The sequence below is a fragment of the Microcaecilia unicolor genome, chromosome 10 (assembly GCF_901765095.1).
Source record: "Microcaecilia unicolor chromosome 10, aMicUni1.1, whole genome shotgun sequence".
Classification (NCBI taxonomy): Eukaryota; Metazoa; Chordata; class Amphibia; order Gymnophiona; family Siphonopidae; genus Microcaecilia; species Microcaecilia unicolor.
Window position 1 is genome coordinate 124,843,870 of NC_044040.1, and position 15,450 is coordinate 124,859,319.

The 15,450-nt window shown below is 47.5% G+C and overlaps 1 protein-coding gene across 1 annotated transcript in view; it reads right to left on the reverse strand.

Annotated features, from left to right (window-relative positions):
* The window catches only part of YEATS2 (YEATS domain containing 2), a 1,439,149-nt gene that overhangs the window by 732,514 nt on the left and 691,185 nt on the right, over window positions 1-15,450 (reverse strand). The window contains 1 exon segment of the mRNA XM_030217135.1: window positions 3,419-3,674. Within this exon segment, the coding sequence (XP_030072995.1) occupies window positions 3,419-3,674 (256 nt within the window).

The window sequence follows — 15,450 nt, forward strand, 5'->3', positions numbered from 1 at the left end:
AAGATCTGAAGGCAACGAAATAGTGTGACAAGGCGGTGGCCATAGTGAGAAGGTTGCTAGGCTGTATAGAGAGAGGTGTGACCAGCAGAAGAAAGGAGGTGTTGATGCCCCTATATAAGTCATTGGTGAGGCCCCACCTGGAGTATTGTGTTCAGTTTTGGAGCCCATATCTTGCGAAGGATGTAAAAAGAAAAGAAGCGGTGCAAAGAAAAGCTACAAGAATGGTATGGGATTTGCGTTACAAGACGTATGAGGAGAGACTTGCTGACCTGAACATGTATACCCTGGAGGAAAGGAGAAACAGGGGTGATATGATACAGACGTTCAAATATTTGAAAGGTATTAATCCGCAAATGAACCTTTTCCGGAGATGGGAAGGCGGTAGAACTAGAGGGATTGAAGGGGGGCAGACTCAAGAAAAATGTCAGGAAGTATTTTTTCAAGGAGAGAGTGATGGATACTTGGAATGCCCTCCCACGGGAGGTGGTGGACACAAAAACGGTAACGGAATTCAAAAATGTGTGGGATAAACATAAAGGAATCCTGTTCAGAAGCAATGGATCCACAGAAGCTTAGCGGAGATTGGGTGGCAGAGCCGGTGGTGGGAGGAGGGCTAGTGGTTGGGAGGAGGGGCTCGTGCTGGGCAGACTTCTACGGTCTGTGCCCTGAAAATGGCAGATAATGGCAGATACAAATCAAAGTCAGGTATACATATAAAGCAGCACATATGAGTTTTTGGGCAGACTGGATGGACCATACAGGTCTTTCTCTGCCATCATCTACTATGTTACTATGTAATAAATAAAAAGAACAAATGGAAAATAAAATAATACCTTTTATTGGATTAAATATATTTTTGACTAGTTTTCTAGCTTTTGGAGGCCAAAGCCTCCTTCCTTAGGTTGGGAAGGTATACTTGTTGTTATACTGTCCTGACCTAAGAAAAAAGGTTTTGGTTTTCGAAAGCTAGTCAAACTTTTTTAGGTTAGTTCAATAAAAAAATATATCACCTTATTTTCCATTTTTGTTTTATTTGTTAATTTGCAATGTAGTGACTGGAATATGTCAATTTTTGAAATTCACATCTTCTATCTTTGGGCCCCTTTTACTAAACCGCTCTAGTGATTCTTGGCACTGCAAATTCAATGAAGCCCAAAGGCTTCATTGCATTTGCTATGCAGGAATCGCTAGCGCAGTTTAGTAAAAAGGGGGCCCTTTATATTTTGCACAGCAGGGGGAGGGTATGCATCACTGCTTCACTTTCCCTGGTTGTTGCTTTATATGCAGAGTCTGAATTTTGGTGTACATATTTCAATGTTTAGTTTGTGCTTATTTATTCTATACTTGATATTTATTCTATACTTGATGAGAGTCTGTCTGTGTTCTGCATGTGTGAAAGAGACCAGGTTCTTAGGTGAGCTATTATGGTTCAGTAAATATCCTATAAGTTTTGAGTGACTTTTTGCAGGGTTTTGTACTATTTTGCAGAGTGTCTGGCCTGTTTTGAAAATTAAAAATGTCCAGGACTAGTGCTCTCCACTTCCAGTAGAGTCACCACACAAACAAAAACCCATCTGCTTTACACAGTATCTAGAGGTGGAAGGTGCATGTACTGTTCCTGAGGATATTCAGAATTTGAATATTTTTTGTATGGTGAGTTGTAAGGGGTATAGCTTTAGTTTGTGATTACTTAGACTTGGTGAGGTTCTGCGTGTGTGAAAGAGATCAGATATATTTTAGCACTGAATGCCTGTGTAGGATAAATTTGTAGTTATTAGGTTTGTTTAGTTTTCCAATAGGTACACTCAGGGCTTTTCTGAGGGGGTACTGAGTACCAGCACCTTTTCCACTTCTGCTAAAATTGACCCATGGACTCCAAGTCTTAATGAAAGAGCTCAGGCTCTACACAGCAATTCTGTCTTGTCATAGATTCTGTGACTGGTTGTAAGGGGCCTGGCTATTGTGGGATGGGGGTCCATCAGTCATCACCTCACTCCTGAAGGGTGGCCTAACATTTGAGTAACGGCATAGCATTTGAGTACCGGCACCATTTTTTGCTAGTAAAAACACACTGGGTACACTGATGTTTTAGTACCCACTGCACTGTTTACAGTGCTGGCTTCATTATTGCTGCCAATGTACTGGGGGGGGGGGGGGGAATATGTTGCCCCGTCAGTCTAACTGTGCCCCACCCCCACCCCAAAAAAAAAAAAAAAATTGGAGGGCTGGCTACACCCTTTGCTTCAACAATGGAAGTTTTAGCTGGCCAAAAAGTGGTAATGAAGTTATCTCTTCTATCACTTTGACCAGCAAGGATAGCTTGAGCAGCCCAATCTTGAGGATAGAAAATAATGTCAAACATGAAGAGAAAGAAGAAAGACATATCCTTGTAGAGTGATTGACAGATTAAATCATTTAATTATGGATAAGGTGAAGGCTTGGCTCTTCTCCCAAGCCTTTAATGGTTGTGGCAACTGACTATCCACTCATTCCACATCTGGATTAGCTTGCTACATACCATATTATTGAGACCAGTTCCACATACCTTATGCAACTGAAAATATAATTTACCTTCACTTTAGTCACCCACTTATTTATCCCCAATATGTTTGCCTTACCATCTTCTCTGTCTATTAAGATGTCACATGTGACAACTTTCTCAATATCATATCTATATTATAAGAATGTTGTACAATACTACCTATTATTGTATATCATTTAAATTTATTCTATTTACCACATTTCTGTTGTATGGATGCTATTTGTGTTGTTTTAATACATATTTCTAACACCGCTATTGCTGTGCTATTCCTAAGATTTCATTTGCCTATCTCCTTCTTTTAATTGTGTTTTACACTAATATTTGGTCATTCTACTATTGTTATGTTGTTAATACAAAGAATGTATCAAGTTATACCTGTTGTATATAGCCTTGGGTGAATCTCTTCAAAGGGTAGTTAATAAACCCTAATAATAAATATGCTTACATTTATATCCAACAAAATTTGAACATTATTAATTAATTTTTTTTTTTTTTGTTGGGGGGGGGGGGGGGGTTGCCGGGTTCTTGAAGCCTGGATTGGCCGCTGTCGGAGACAGGATGCTGGGCTTGATGGATTCCTTGGTCTTTTCCCAGTATGGCGGTGCTTATGTGCTTATTCATACAGAAACAATGATTAACACATCATTGATAAGACATGAGATTTCACAAGCAATTTACTTTTTAATTTTTAGTTACTTAATACTTTATTCTATGAATTGGAATATAAACTGTGAAACATGAAAAATAAAGTACACCAACAGAAATGAAGAAATATAAACTTTCTAAATAAAAACCAAACAATCAGAATAAACTGTTACATGATGATGCTTAAAATCTGTATTGGGCAAGAGTACTGACAAATATAAATGCCATTACCTGAACCTTGGGATATAGGCTTTGGAGCTCCTGTGGATGTGATCTGAGCTTTTGTTAGGGTCTGCACAGGCTGGGCTACAATGGCACCACCACCTCCACTCACCACTGCTTTTGCTACTCCTTGGGCTACAACCTGCTTTGATCCAACAGTTTTTGCAACAGAAGAGGTGGATTTTGCCACCAGTATTTGACCACCAATGGCTACTGCTTGTTTCATTGCTGAATGAACAGTGGAGCCACCTGCAATTCCAACAACCTGCAATTAAAGTGAGCTAGTAAGTAATATGTTCAGCATATTGTTTATTATATATGTAAACAAATTCACAGTGCCATAGCGAGGGCTAATGGCACTCAGGACGGGTCGCCGCTGCGCACCCCCCCTGGTGCAGCACGACGCGAACCCCCCCCCCCCCTCCCCGGACCGCATTCTTACCTGCAGGAGGGTCGATCCGCCCCGAGTGCACGTCACTCGGAGCTGCGTCGGCCCCGCTGGTTCCCTGCTCTCTCTGCCTCAGAACAGGAAGTAACCTGTTCCGGGGCAGAGGGAGCAGGGAACCAGCGGGGCCGGCATTCTTACCTGCGGGAGGGCCAATCCGCCCCGAGTGCACGTCACTCGGAGCTGCGTCGGCCCCGCTGGTTCCCTGCTCTCTCTGCCTCGGAACAGGAAGTAACCTGTTCCGGGGCAGAGGGAGCAGGGAACCAGCGGGCCCGGCACCCCCCGAGTGCGTGCACCCGTGGCGGACCGCCCCTCCCGCCCCCCCCCCCCTTCCTACGCCACTGCAAACTCATTTTTCTTGTAATAGCATATAGCAGACCTGCACATATTTAAGGCAATGTTATAAGAAGACAACTAGGTTAAAAGAGCAGGAAAGTGCCAATTTTTACCTATTTTATAAAGATGCATATGCGCCTATGTGTCTTCATAAAACATTAGCAAAATTCTACAGATATAGCGTCCATATTGTGGAACTAATATTTATGCCTTCTCAAGAGCAGGTCTAAATGTTAGCACACATAGAGGCATATTTTCAAAGCACTTAGACTTATAAAATTACATAGCAGCCTATGGAACTCTGTAAGTTTAAGTGCTTTGAAAATGAGCCCCATAGGCAATTAATGACTCACAGAAACATAGAAAAATGACCACATGGTCTATCAAATCTGCTCATCTATTATCTTCTATCCCTTCCTCTCCCTTAGAGATCCTATGTATTTATCCCAAGCTCTTTTTAATTCAGATACGGTCCTGTCTCCACCACCTCCACCAGGAGGCCATTACACGAATTCACCACTCCTTCCCACAAAGAAGTATTTCTTTGTTACACCTTAGGCTGTCTCCTTTCACCTTCATCCTATGCTCCCTCATTCCAGAACTTCCTTTCAGTTGAAAGATGCTTGTCTCCTGTGTATTTATAACACATAGGTATTTAAACGTCTCTATCGTATCTTCCCTTTCCTGCCTCCAGCTAGTTGGGGAAGCACTAGGGTAGGTTGAGATGGGGTCTGGGGATGCACGTTAAAATCCTTGGTGTGGGGGACAAAAACTTTGTCAGCTGTTAGCATTTATCCAGTTTACTTATAACTAAAGAGTGTACCAAAGTAACATTTGCCTTTTTGTTTGCAAAGGACATACTGAACTTATCTTATGTTTAAACGGTTTTTATTATGGAACTTTCATCAAATAAACCATTTCAAGACATGTAATGCATGAGGCTGAACAGAACTCCTCCGAAGATCAGGTACAAAAAAAAATCTAATGCACTTGTAGCAATATCCATAAACTTTTGACTGTATATTCCCTCCATCCCCTCCCCCTGTTACTATAAACCGCCCCAAAACATATGACAACAACATATATAACCAGTGATAAACATTCTCCAACCTCTTCCATCTGGGATCTCCTCCGGCTATCTGAGAGGCTCTCATATTGATATATCATAATTCTAGTCCATTGATCATATTCCTCTATCATCTCAGCTCTGTTCCTCCCCCCCCCCTTCCTCTCCCTCCCCCCCCCTCCCAATGACATTCATCGGCTGCCGGGGAATGGGGTATGCTCTATAGATAGTGTAACCCCTGTTCAGGCTTCCGGTCTAACTTGGACCGTTGAACTGGTGTTGTTTATGGTCTTTAAAGCCTTCCCCAGACTTATCGGGTTTGTAGCGGCAACGGGTAGACCAGATGTCCACATGCTCAATAACAGTTACCTTATGTTCCCCCCTCTCTCCTCCCGCCCCCTCCCCCTCAAACCCTTGCTCCTTAATACCATATCATGTCACGCTTCCCATCCCTCCCTTGATCTCCCCTCAGATTGTCCCTTCTCCTCTCCCCACACCATTCACTCCATATTCAACCTCATTCAGCCTAATTCATTCAATACCTGACTACGCGCTCTAGGCAAAACTTTCCCTAAATATGCTCCCCAGACTCTAATAAAAAGTTGGCGTCTTTTTGCTGTGTGACGGGCACCACGCGCTTCCCATAGCATAAGCTCATGCAATTTGTTCCTCCAGTACCAATAGGATGGGACTTTGTCAATGACCCAATAATTAAGAATACATTTTTTCCCCAGGATGCTGGATTTACTCAAAAATAATTTCTTTCCCTAGTCCCTTTATCCCACACTCCCACCGCGCTAAATAAGACCTTTTCAAAAGACAGATCAATCCAACCCCCTAGAACCCTGACAGGAAAAATGGGAGAGAGCCGACCAGAACACCCGGATGGGCCTACAGTGCCACAGCCCATGTGCTAGTGTTGCATTCCCCACTCTGCACTTCTGACATTTCTCTGAGGCTATGACTCCGGCATGCCAAGCCTGTTTACCCGAAAAGTACGCTCTATGTTTGGTCCTGAAATGGCTCTCCTGTAATTCCGCACTGTGTACCACCCCCACAATTCCTTTAAGAGCTATCATAATTCTCCCCTCTGTTACTCTCCATCCCCCTTCCTTATTCCATCTATCGGCAACCTCCTTAACATCCCGCACTGGTCGATATCTCCCTAATACTTTATGAAAACAAGATACAAAAGCCCGTCCCGCTGCGTCTCCCGCTAGAAATTCCCTGATCTTCCCCCCAAAGTCCAATGATAGACTAGGCCTGGGTAGTCCCCGAATATAATGAGTTAACTGAAGATAGGCCAACTGTGTAAAGGGTCCCCCCGCACATCGCTGCTCAAACTCCAAGAATGGCAACTTCGTTCCATCATTCTGGAGAAAATGTTCTAAGTGCGTTACCCCCGTCTCTCCAAATCTCTGAAGATTCTAGCGACCCGCTGAGAACTCTGCATTCCCAGTGATCGGCAACAGAACACTGCTCTCTGGATTCTGATCCGCCAGAGCTGTCGCATAGATTGTAAAAGCACACTTTCAGGGGCGGCGGGATGTTGCTCGTCTTAGAATGTAACAAATAATTTATGGCCCAGGGATAGAAATGTGCTTTTTCACATCTAATGTCTGTATAAGATGACATATCTAGGATCCAGTCCCTCAGATATCTAAGTAGACAAGCATGGTTATAATCCCTCATGTCTGGTACGCCTAACCCTCCTTCTACCTGGGTACCGCACACATAGTGCCATTTCATTTTTGGCTTTTTACCTGCCCAGCAGAACCGCACAACCTGCCTTTGCAGTGCCTTCAAATCTTTTTTAAGTAGCCGAATCGGTAAAGATTGCAATGTATACAGCCATTTCAGGAATGTCACCATTCTATAGAGGTGTGTCCTTCCCATGAGTGACAAAGGCAAAGAGGACCACGCAGCCAGCTGGTCCTTAGTGTCTCTCAGCAGCTGAGGAATGTTGTGTCTATACAAGTGGGTCGGGTCCATAGGTAATAACACTCCCAAGTATTTAAATACTTCATTTGCCCGCCGCACAGGAACTGGTCCCATACCTCTCTCTGAACTTCGGCGCTCGCTAAAGCTTCTGATTTTTCCAAGTTTAATTTAAATCCCGAGAATGCTCCATACTCTGTTAAACTTTCCATAAGATGTCTCAGTGATGTCTGGGGGGTCTGTAATTAACAGCAGGAGGTCATCCGCAAAAGCTGCAATTTTGAACATCTGGTCTCTAATGCTCACCCCCTTTATGTCAGCATTGTTATTAATCTCCCGTATCAGGGGGTCCAATGTCATCACAATAAGAGTGGCGAACTGAACTTATCTTTATTGAGGAACTTGCTATATCGCTTTTAAAGGGGAAGGGTCATGTATTTGATATACTGTCTTTCTGTGGTAGAACCAAAGCGGTTTACATTTTATTAATATGCAGATACTTTCTCTATCCCTAGAGGGCTACTGAAATGCAGGTCAAAGCAGTTTACAGACTAAGCAACATGAAACTGAAAAGATCAATAAGATAGGAAAGAACAGTCATTCCTGAAATAAACAAATACCAGAACATCACATTTTTACAAAAACTGTTGAGAAAGAACAAGTGCCCAGGAACACCAATACTAAGAATCCCTGATTACGTGTTGTAGGTCTGCTGAAACAATCATGCTTAAACTGCTGCTTTAAAAAAAAGTAATGATAGTTAACTGTGAATCATAATTGGTAAAGAGAGGTAATAAAATAAAAGGCACTATGTCTGGTTGAGTCCAACTATGCTGCATGGGGGTTAGCCAATACCATAAGATGGACATATAGCAATCTCACGACCCAAAAAAGGAGCATAAGAAATAGTTGATGCTACTAAATAAGACAGATATCCTGTCCGAGAGGCCTTAAAGGCAAGGTAGCCAATGATATTTCTTCAGCAAAGGAGTGACATGAGCTGATTTTCAAGAATGACAGAGAAGACAATTGCCATGTTCTGTAATGTTTGCAACTTCTTGATGAAAATCATTCGAAGAGTAAAATAACTTTTTTACTCAACACAGAAATTTGTGATCTAAAATCTAATGTATCTATTGTATCTATTATAACTCCAAGAATCTTGATGGAATTAATAATTAAGATTTTACTTCCAGTTAAAAAAAAAAGTGCAAGAGTGATCATAGGTTCAAATGATCTTTGGAAAAAGATACCTTTGGTTTTTAGGGGATTTAACTGAAGTTTGTTCCTTTGTAATCAGCCTGCTACGGTCTGAAATTTTCTCATTTACAAATGAAATATCCTGAGGACATTGTACATAGCGAATGCTACATACCTGTAGAAGGTATTCTCCGAGGACAGCAGGCTGATTGTTCTCACTGATGGGTGACGTCCACGGCAGCCCCTCCAATCGGAACACTTTCTAGCAAAGTCCTTTGCTAGCCCTCGCGCGCCGATTGCAGCGCGCATGCGCGACCGTCTTCCCGCCCGAACCGGCTCGTGCCGGCCAGTCTCATATGTAGCAAGACAAAGAGAAGGGAAGACACAACTCCAAAGGGGAGGCGGGCGGGTTTGTGAGAACAATCAGCCTGCTGTCCTCGGAGAATACCTTCTACAGGTATGTAGCATTCGCTTTCTCCGAGGACAAGCAGGCTGCTTGTTCTCACTGATGGGGTATCCCTAGCCCCCAGGCTCACTCAAAACAACAACCATGGTCAATTGGGCCTCGCAACGGCGAGGACATAACTGAGATTGACCTAAAAAAATTTACCAACTAACTGAGAGTGCAGCCTGGAACAGAACAAACATGGGCCTAGGGGGGTGGAGTTGGATCCTAAACCCCGAACAGATTCTGAAGCACTGACTGCCCGAACCGACTGTCGCGTCGGGTATCCTGCTGCAGGCAGTAATGAGATGTGAATGTGTGGACAGATGACCACGTCGCAGCTTTGCAAATCTCTTCAATAGTGGCTGACTTCAAGTGGGCTACCGACGCTGCCATGGCTCTAACATTATGAGCCGTGACATGACCCTCAAGAGCCAGCCCAGCCTGGGCGTAAGTGAAGGAAATGCAATCTGCTAACCAATTAGATATGGTGCATTTCCCCACAGCCACTCCCCTCCTGTTGGGATCAAAAGAAACAAACAATTGGGCGGACTGTCTGTTGGGCTGTGTCCGCTCCAGATAGAAGGCCAATGCTCTCTTGCAGTCCAATGTGTGCAGCTGACGTTCAGCAGGGCAGGAATGAGGACGGGGAAAGAATGCTGGCAAGACAATTGACTGGTTCAGATGAAACTCCGACACCACCTTCGGCAAGAACTTAGGGTGAGTGCGGAGGACTACTCTGTTATGATGAAATCTGGTGTAAGGAGCATGGGCTACCAGGGCCTGAAGCTCACTGACTCTACGAGCTGAAGTTACTGCCACCAAGAAAATGACCTTCCAGGTCAAGTACTTCAGATGGCAGGAGTACAGTGGCTCAAAAGGAGGTTTCATCAGCTGGGTGAGAATGACATTGAGATCCCATGACACTGTAGGAGGTTTGATGGGGGGCTTTGACAAAAGCAAACCTCTCATAAAGCAAACAACTAAAGGCTGTCCCGAGATCGGCTTACCTTCTACACGGTAATGGTATGCACTGATTGCGCTAAGGTGAACCCTCACAGAGTTGGTCTTGAGACCAGACTCAGACAAGTGCAGAAGGTAGTCAAGCAGGGTTTGTGTAGGACAAGAGCGAGGATCTAAGGCCTTGCTGTCACACCAGACGGCAAACCTCCTCCATAAAAAGAAGTAACTCCTCTTAGTGGAATCTTTCCTGGAAGCAAGCAAGACACGGGAGACACCCTCCGACAGACCCAAAGAGGCAAAGTCTACGCTCTCAACATCCAGGCCGTGAGAGCCAGAGACTGGAGGTTGGGATGCAGAAGCTCCCCTTCGTTCTGGGTGATGAGGGTTGGAAAACACTCCAATCTCCACGGTTCTTCGGAGGACAACTTCAGAAGAAGAGGGAACCAGATCTGATGCGGCCAAAAAGGAGCAATCAGAATCATGGTGCCTCGGTCTTGCTTGAGTTTCAACAAAGTCTTCCCCACCAGAGGTATGGGAGGATAAGCATACAGCAGGCCTTCCCCCCAATTCAGGAGGAAGGCATCCGATGCCAGTCGGCCGTGGGCCTGAAGTCTGGAACAGAACTGAGGGACCTTGTGGTTGGCTCGAGATGCGAAGAGATCTACCAAGGGGGTGCCCCACACTTGGAAGATCCGGCGCACCACTCTGGAGTTGAGCGACCACTCGTGAGGTTGCATAATCCTGCTCAACCTGTCGGCCAGACTGTTGTTTACGCCTGCCAGATATGTGGCTTGGAGAAACATGCCGTAACGGCGAGCCCACAGCCACATGCTGACGGCTTCCTGACACAGGGGGCGAGATCCGGTGCCCCCCTGCTTGTTGATGTAATACATGGCAACCTGGTTCTGTCTGTCTGAATTTGGATAATTTGGTGGGACAGCCGATCTCTGAAAGCCTTCAGAGCGTTCCAGACCGCTCGTAACTCCAGGAGATTGATCTGTAGACCTTTTTCCTGGAGGGACCAGCTTCCCTGGGTGTGAAGCCCATCGACATGAGCTCCCCACCCCAGGAGAGACGCATCCGTAGTCAGCACTTTTTGCGGCTGAGGAATTTGGAAAGGGCGTCCCAGAGTCAAATTGGACCAAATCGTTCACCAGTGCAGGGATTCGAGAAAACCCGTGGACAGGTGGATCACGTCCTCTAGATCCCCAGCAGCCTGAAACCACTGGGAAGCTAGGGTCCATTGAGCAGATCGCATGCGAAGACGAGCCATGGGAGTCACATGAACTGTGGAGGCCATGTGGCCAAGCAATCTCAACATCTGCTGAGTTGTGATCTGCTGGGACGCTCGCACCCGGGAGATGAGGGACAACAGATTGTTGGCCCTTGTCTCCGGAAGATAGGCACGAGCTGTCCAAGAATCCAGCAGAGCTCCTATGAATTTGAGTCTCTGTACTGGGAGAAGATAGGACTTTGGATAATTTATCACAAACCCCAGTAGCTCCAGGAGTCGAATAGTCATCTGCATGGACTGTACAGCTCCTGCCTTGGATGTGTTCTTCACCAGCCAATCGTAGAGATAAGGGAACACGTGCACTCCAAGCCTGCGGAGCGCTGCTGCTACCACAGCCAGGCACTTCGTGAACACCCTGGGCGTGGAGGCGAGCCCAAAGGGTAGCACACAGTACTGGAAGTGATGTGTTCCCAGACGGAATCGGAGATACTGTCTGTGAGCTGGCAGTATCGGAATATGCGTGTAAGCATCCTTTATGTCCAGAGAGCATAGCCAATCTTTTTCCTGAATCATGGGAAGAAGGGTGCCCAGGGAAAGCATCCTGAACTTTTCCTTGACCAGATATTTGTTCAGGGCCCTTAGGTCTAGGATAGGACACATCCCCCCTGTTTTCTTTTCCACAAGGAAGTACCTGGAATAGAATCCCAGCCCCTCTTGCCCCGGTGGCACGGGCTCGACCGCATTGGTGCTGAGAAGGGCAGAGAGTTCCTCTGCAAGTACCTGCTTGTGCTGGAAGCTGAAAGACTGAGCTCCCGGTGGGCAATTTGGAGACATGGAGGCCAAATTGAGTGCGTATCCTTGCCGGACTATTTGAAGAACCCAACTGTCGGAGGTTATAAGAGGCCACCTTTGTTGAAAAACTTTCAACCTCCCCCCGACCGGCAGATTGTCCGGCACAAACACTTTGATATCGGCTATGCTCTGCTGGAGCCAGTCAAAAGCTCGCCCCCTGCTTTTGCTGGGGAGCTGTGGGGCCTTGCTGAGGCGCACACTGCTGACGAGAGCGAGCGCGCTGGGGCTTAGCCTGGGCCACAGGCTGTCGAGAGGGAGGATTGTACTTACGCTTACCAGAAGAGTAGGAAACAGCCTTCCTTCCCCCATAAAAACGTCTACCTGATGAGGTAGATGCTGAAGGCTGCCGGCGGGAGAATTTGTCGAAAGTGTTATCCCGCTGGTGGAGCTGTTCTACCACCTGTTCGACCTTTTCCCCAAAAATGTTACCCGCTCGGCAGGGGGAGTCCGCAATCCGCTGCTGGATCCTATTCTCCAGGTCGGAGGCACGCAGCCATGAGAGTCTGCGCATCACCACACCTTGAGCAGCGGCCCTGGACGCAACATCGAAGGTATCATATACCCCTCTGGCCAGGAATTTCCTACATGCCTTCAGCTGCCTGACCACCTCCTGAAATGGCTTGGCTTGCTCAGAAGGGAGCTTGTCCACCAAGTCCGCCAGCTGCCGCACATTGTTCTGCATATGGATGCTCGTGTAGAGCTGGTATGATTGAATCTTGGCCACGAGAATGGAAGAATAATAGGCCTTCCTCCCAAAGAGGTCTAAGGTTCTGGGGTCTTTGCCCGGGGGCACCGAAGCATGCTCCCTAGAACTCTTAGCCTTCCTCAGGGCCAGATCCACCACACCAGAGTCGTGAGGCAACTGAGTGCGCACCAGCTCTGGGTCCCTATGGATCCGATACTGGGATTCAATCTTCTTGGGAATGTGGGGATTAGTTAGTGGCTTGGTCCAGTTCGCCAGCAATGTCTTTTTTAGGACATGATGCATGGGTACTGTGGACGCTTCCTTAGGTGGAGAAGGATAGTCCAAGAGCTCAAACATCTGAGCCCTTGGCTCATCCTCCGCGACCACCGGGAAGGGGATGGCCGTAGACATCTCCCGGACAAAGGCCGAGAAAGACAGACTCTCGGGAGGAGAAAGCTGTCTTTCAGGGGAGGGAGTGGGATCAGAAGGAAGGCTATCAGACTCCTCGTCAGAGAAATATCTGATGTCCTCCTCCGCGTCCCACGAGGCCTCACCATCGGTGTCAGACACAAGTTCACGAACCTGTGACTGAAGCCGCGCCCGTTCCGACTCCGTGGAAACACGGCCACGGTGGGAGCGTCGAGAGGTGGACTCCCTGGCCGGCAGCGGCGAAGCTCCCTCCCCCGACGTTGTCGGGGAGTCCACCTCCCGCTCCCCCCGTTTTCTATTTCTGTTGATGGCTCTCTCATTCTCTCGGTCTCCTCAGCTCGAAACCTTGGGGTCATGTTTGACTCTTCTCTCTCCTTCTCTGCTCATATCCAGCAGATTGCCAAGACCTGTCGTTTCTTTCTTTACAACATCCGTAAAATCCGCCCCTTTCTTTCCGAGCACTCTACCAAAACCCTCATCCACACCCTTGTCACTTCTCGTTTAGACTACTGCAATCTGCTTCTTGCTGGCCTCCCACTTAGTCACCTCTCCCCTCTCCAATCGGTTCAAAACTCTGCTGCCCGTCTCATCATCCGCCAGGGTCGCTTTACTCATACTACCCCTCTCCTCAAGTCGCTTCACTGGCTCCCTCTCCGTTTTCGTATCCTGTTCAAACTTCTACTAACCTATAAATGTACTCACTCTGCTGCTCCCCAGTATCTCTACACTCGTCCTTCCCTACACCCCTTCCCGTGCACTCCGCTCCATGGATAAATCCTTCTTATCTGTTCCCTTCTCCACTATTGCCAACTCCAGTCTTCGCGCCTTCTGTCTCGCTGCACCCTACTCCTGGAATGAACTTCCTGAGCCCCTACGTCTTGCCCCATCCTTGGCCACCTTTAAATCTAGACTGAAAGCCCACCTCTTTAACATTGCTTTTGACTCGTAACCATGTAACCACTCGCCTCCACCTACCCTCCTCTCTTCCTTCCCGTTCACATTAATTGATTTGATTTGCTTACTTTATTTATTTTTTGTCTATTAGATTGTAAGCTCTTTGAGCAGGGACTGTCTTTCTTCTATGTTTGTGCAGCGCTGCGTACGCCTTGTAGCGCTATAGAAATGCTAAATAGTAGTAGTAGTAGGTAGCTGAAGCCTACCGGGGACCTCACCCCGGGCAAAGGGCCGGCCGTCGCCTCACTCTACGGCACCGGTGGCACAGGCACCCCCGGTACCGGAGAAGGACGTAACAGCTCTTCCAGGATGCCTGGAAGAATGGCCCGGAGACTCTCGTGCAGAGTGGCTGTGGAGAAAGACTGAGAAGCCGGTGCAGGCGTCGAGGTCAGAATCTGTTCCGAGCGCGGAGGCGGTACCAGGCTGTTCGGGGTAGAGCGCACCGACACCTCCTAGATGGAGGGTGAGCGGTCCTCCCGGTGCCGATGCCTGCTGGGTGCCAACTCCCTCAGCGACCCAGTGCTCCTGGTACCAAGTCGGGAAGGTGACCGGTGACGATTCCTCGACTTCTTCGAGCGAAGCATATCACCGGAGCTCCCCGGTACCGATGAGGAGGACGTTGAATTCAGACGTCGCTTCCTCGGGGCCGGGTCCGAAGATGGTCGATCCCAGGGGGGGGGGGGGGGGGGTGCTGAACCGCAGGAGCCCTCAGGACAGGAGGAGACCCACCCGAAGGCTCACCGCCACCAGCAGGGGAATGGACAGCCCTCACCTGCAATCCAGACGAAGCACCATCGTCCGACGACATCAGCACCAGCGGGGGTCCCGGTACCACCGACGCACTCTTCAGAACTCTCGGTACCGTCGATACAGGAGGAATATACCTCGATGCCGTCGACATCGATGCACTCCCCGAAGACTTCGGTGCTGCCGACGCCAATGCACTCGACGAATCCCGAGATGCTGTTGCCATCAAAGTGCCGGAGAACAGAACGTTCCACTGGGCTAATCTCGCTACCCAAGTCCTCTTCTGCAAAAGAGCACAAAGACTACAGGCCTGCGGGCGGTGCCCAGCCCCCAGACACTGAAGACATGAAGCGTGCCTATCAGTGAGCGAGATTATCCGGGCGCACTGGGTGAACTTCTTGAAGCTGCTGGAAGGCTTCGATGATATGGGCGGCAAAATCAAAATTCGCGATGATGACAATAGGCACCGAAAAAAAAGGGGAGAAAAACCCGTACGGGCAGCCAACAAGGCCGCTCCCGAAAGCGAAAGGACACTTACGCTGGGAAAAAACTAGAAATACGGGAAAAAAGGGGAACCGTCCTCTTTTTTTTTTTTTTTAAACAAACACAGAAAAAAGTAGAAAACGCGAAAGACGCGCAAGGTCTTCTGAGGGGCACGAAACGGCGGGAAAACACAACCGTCCCGAGCGCGGACAAAAGAAGACTGACAAACACAAGCCGGTTCGGGCGGGAAGACGGTCATGCATG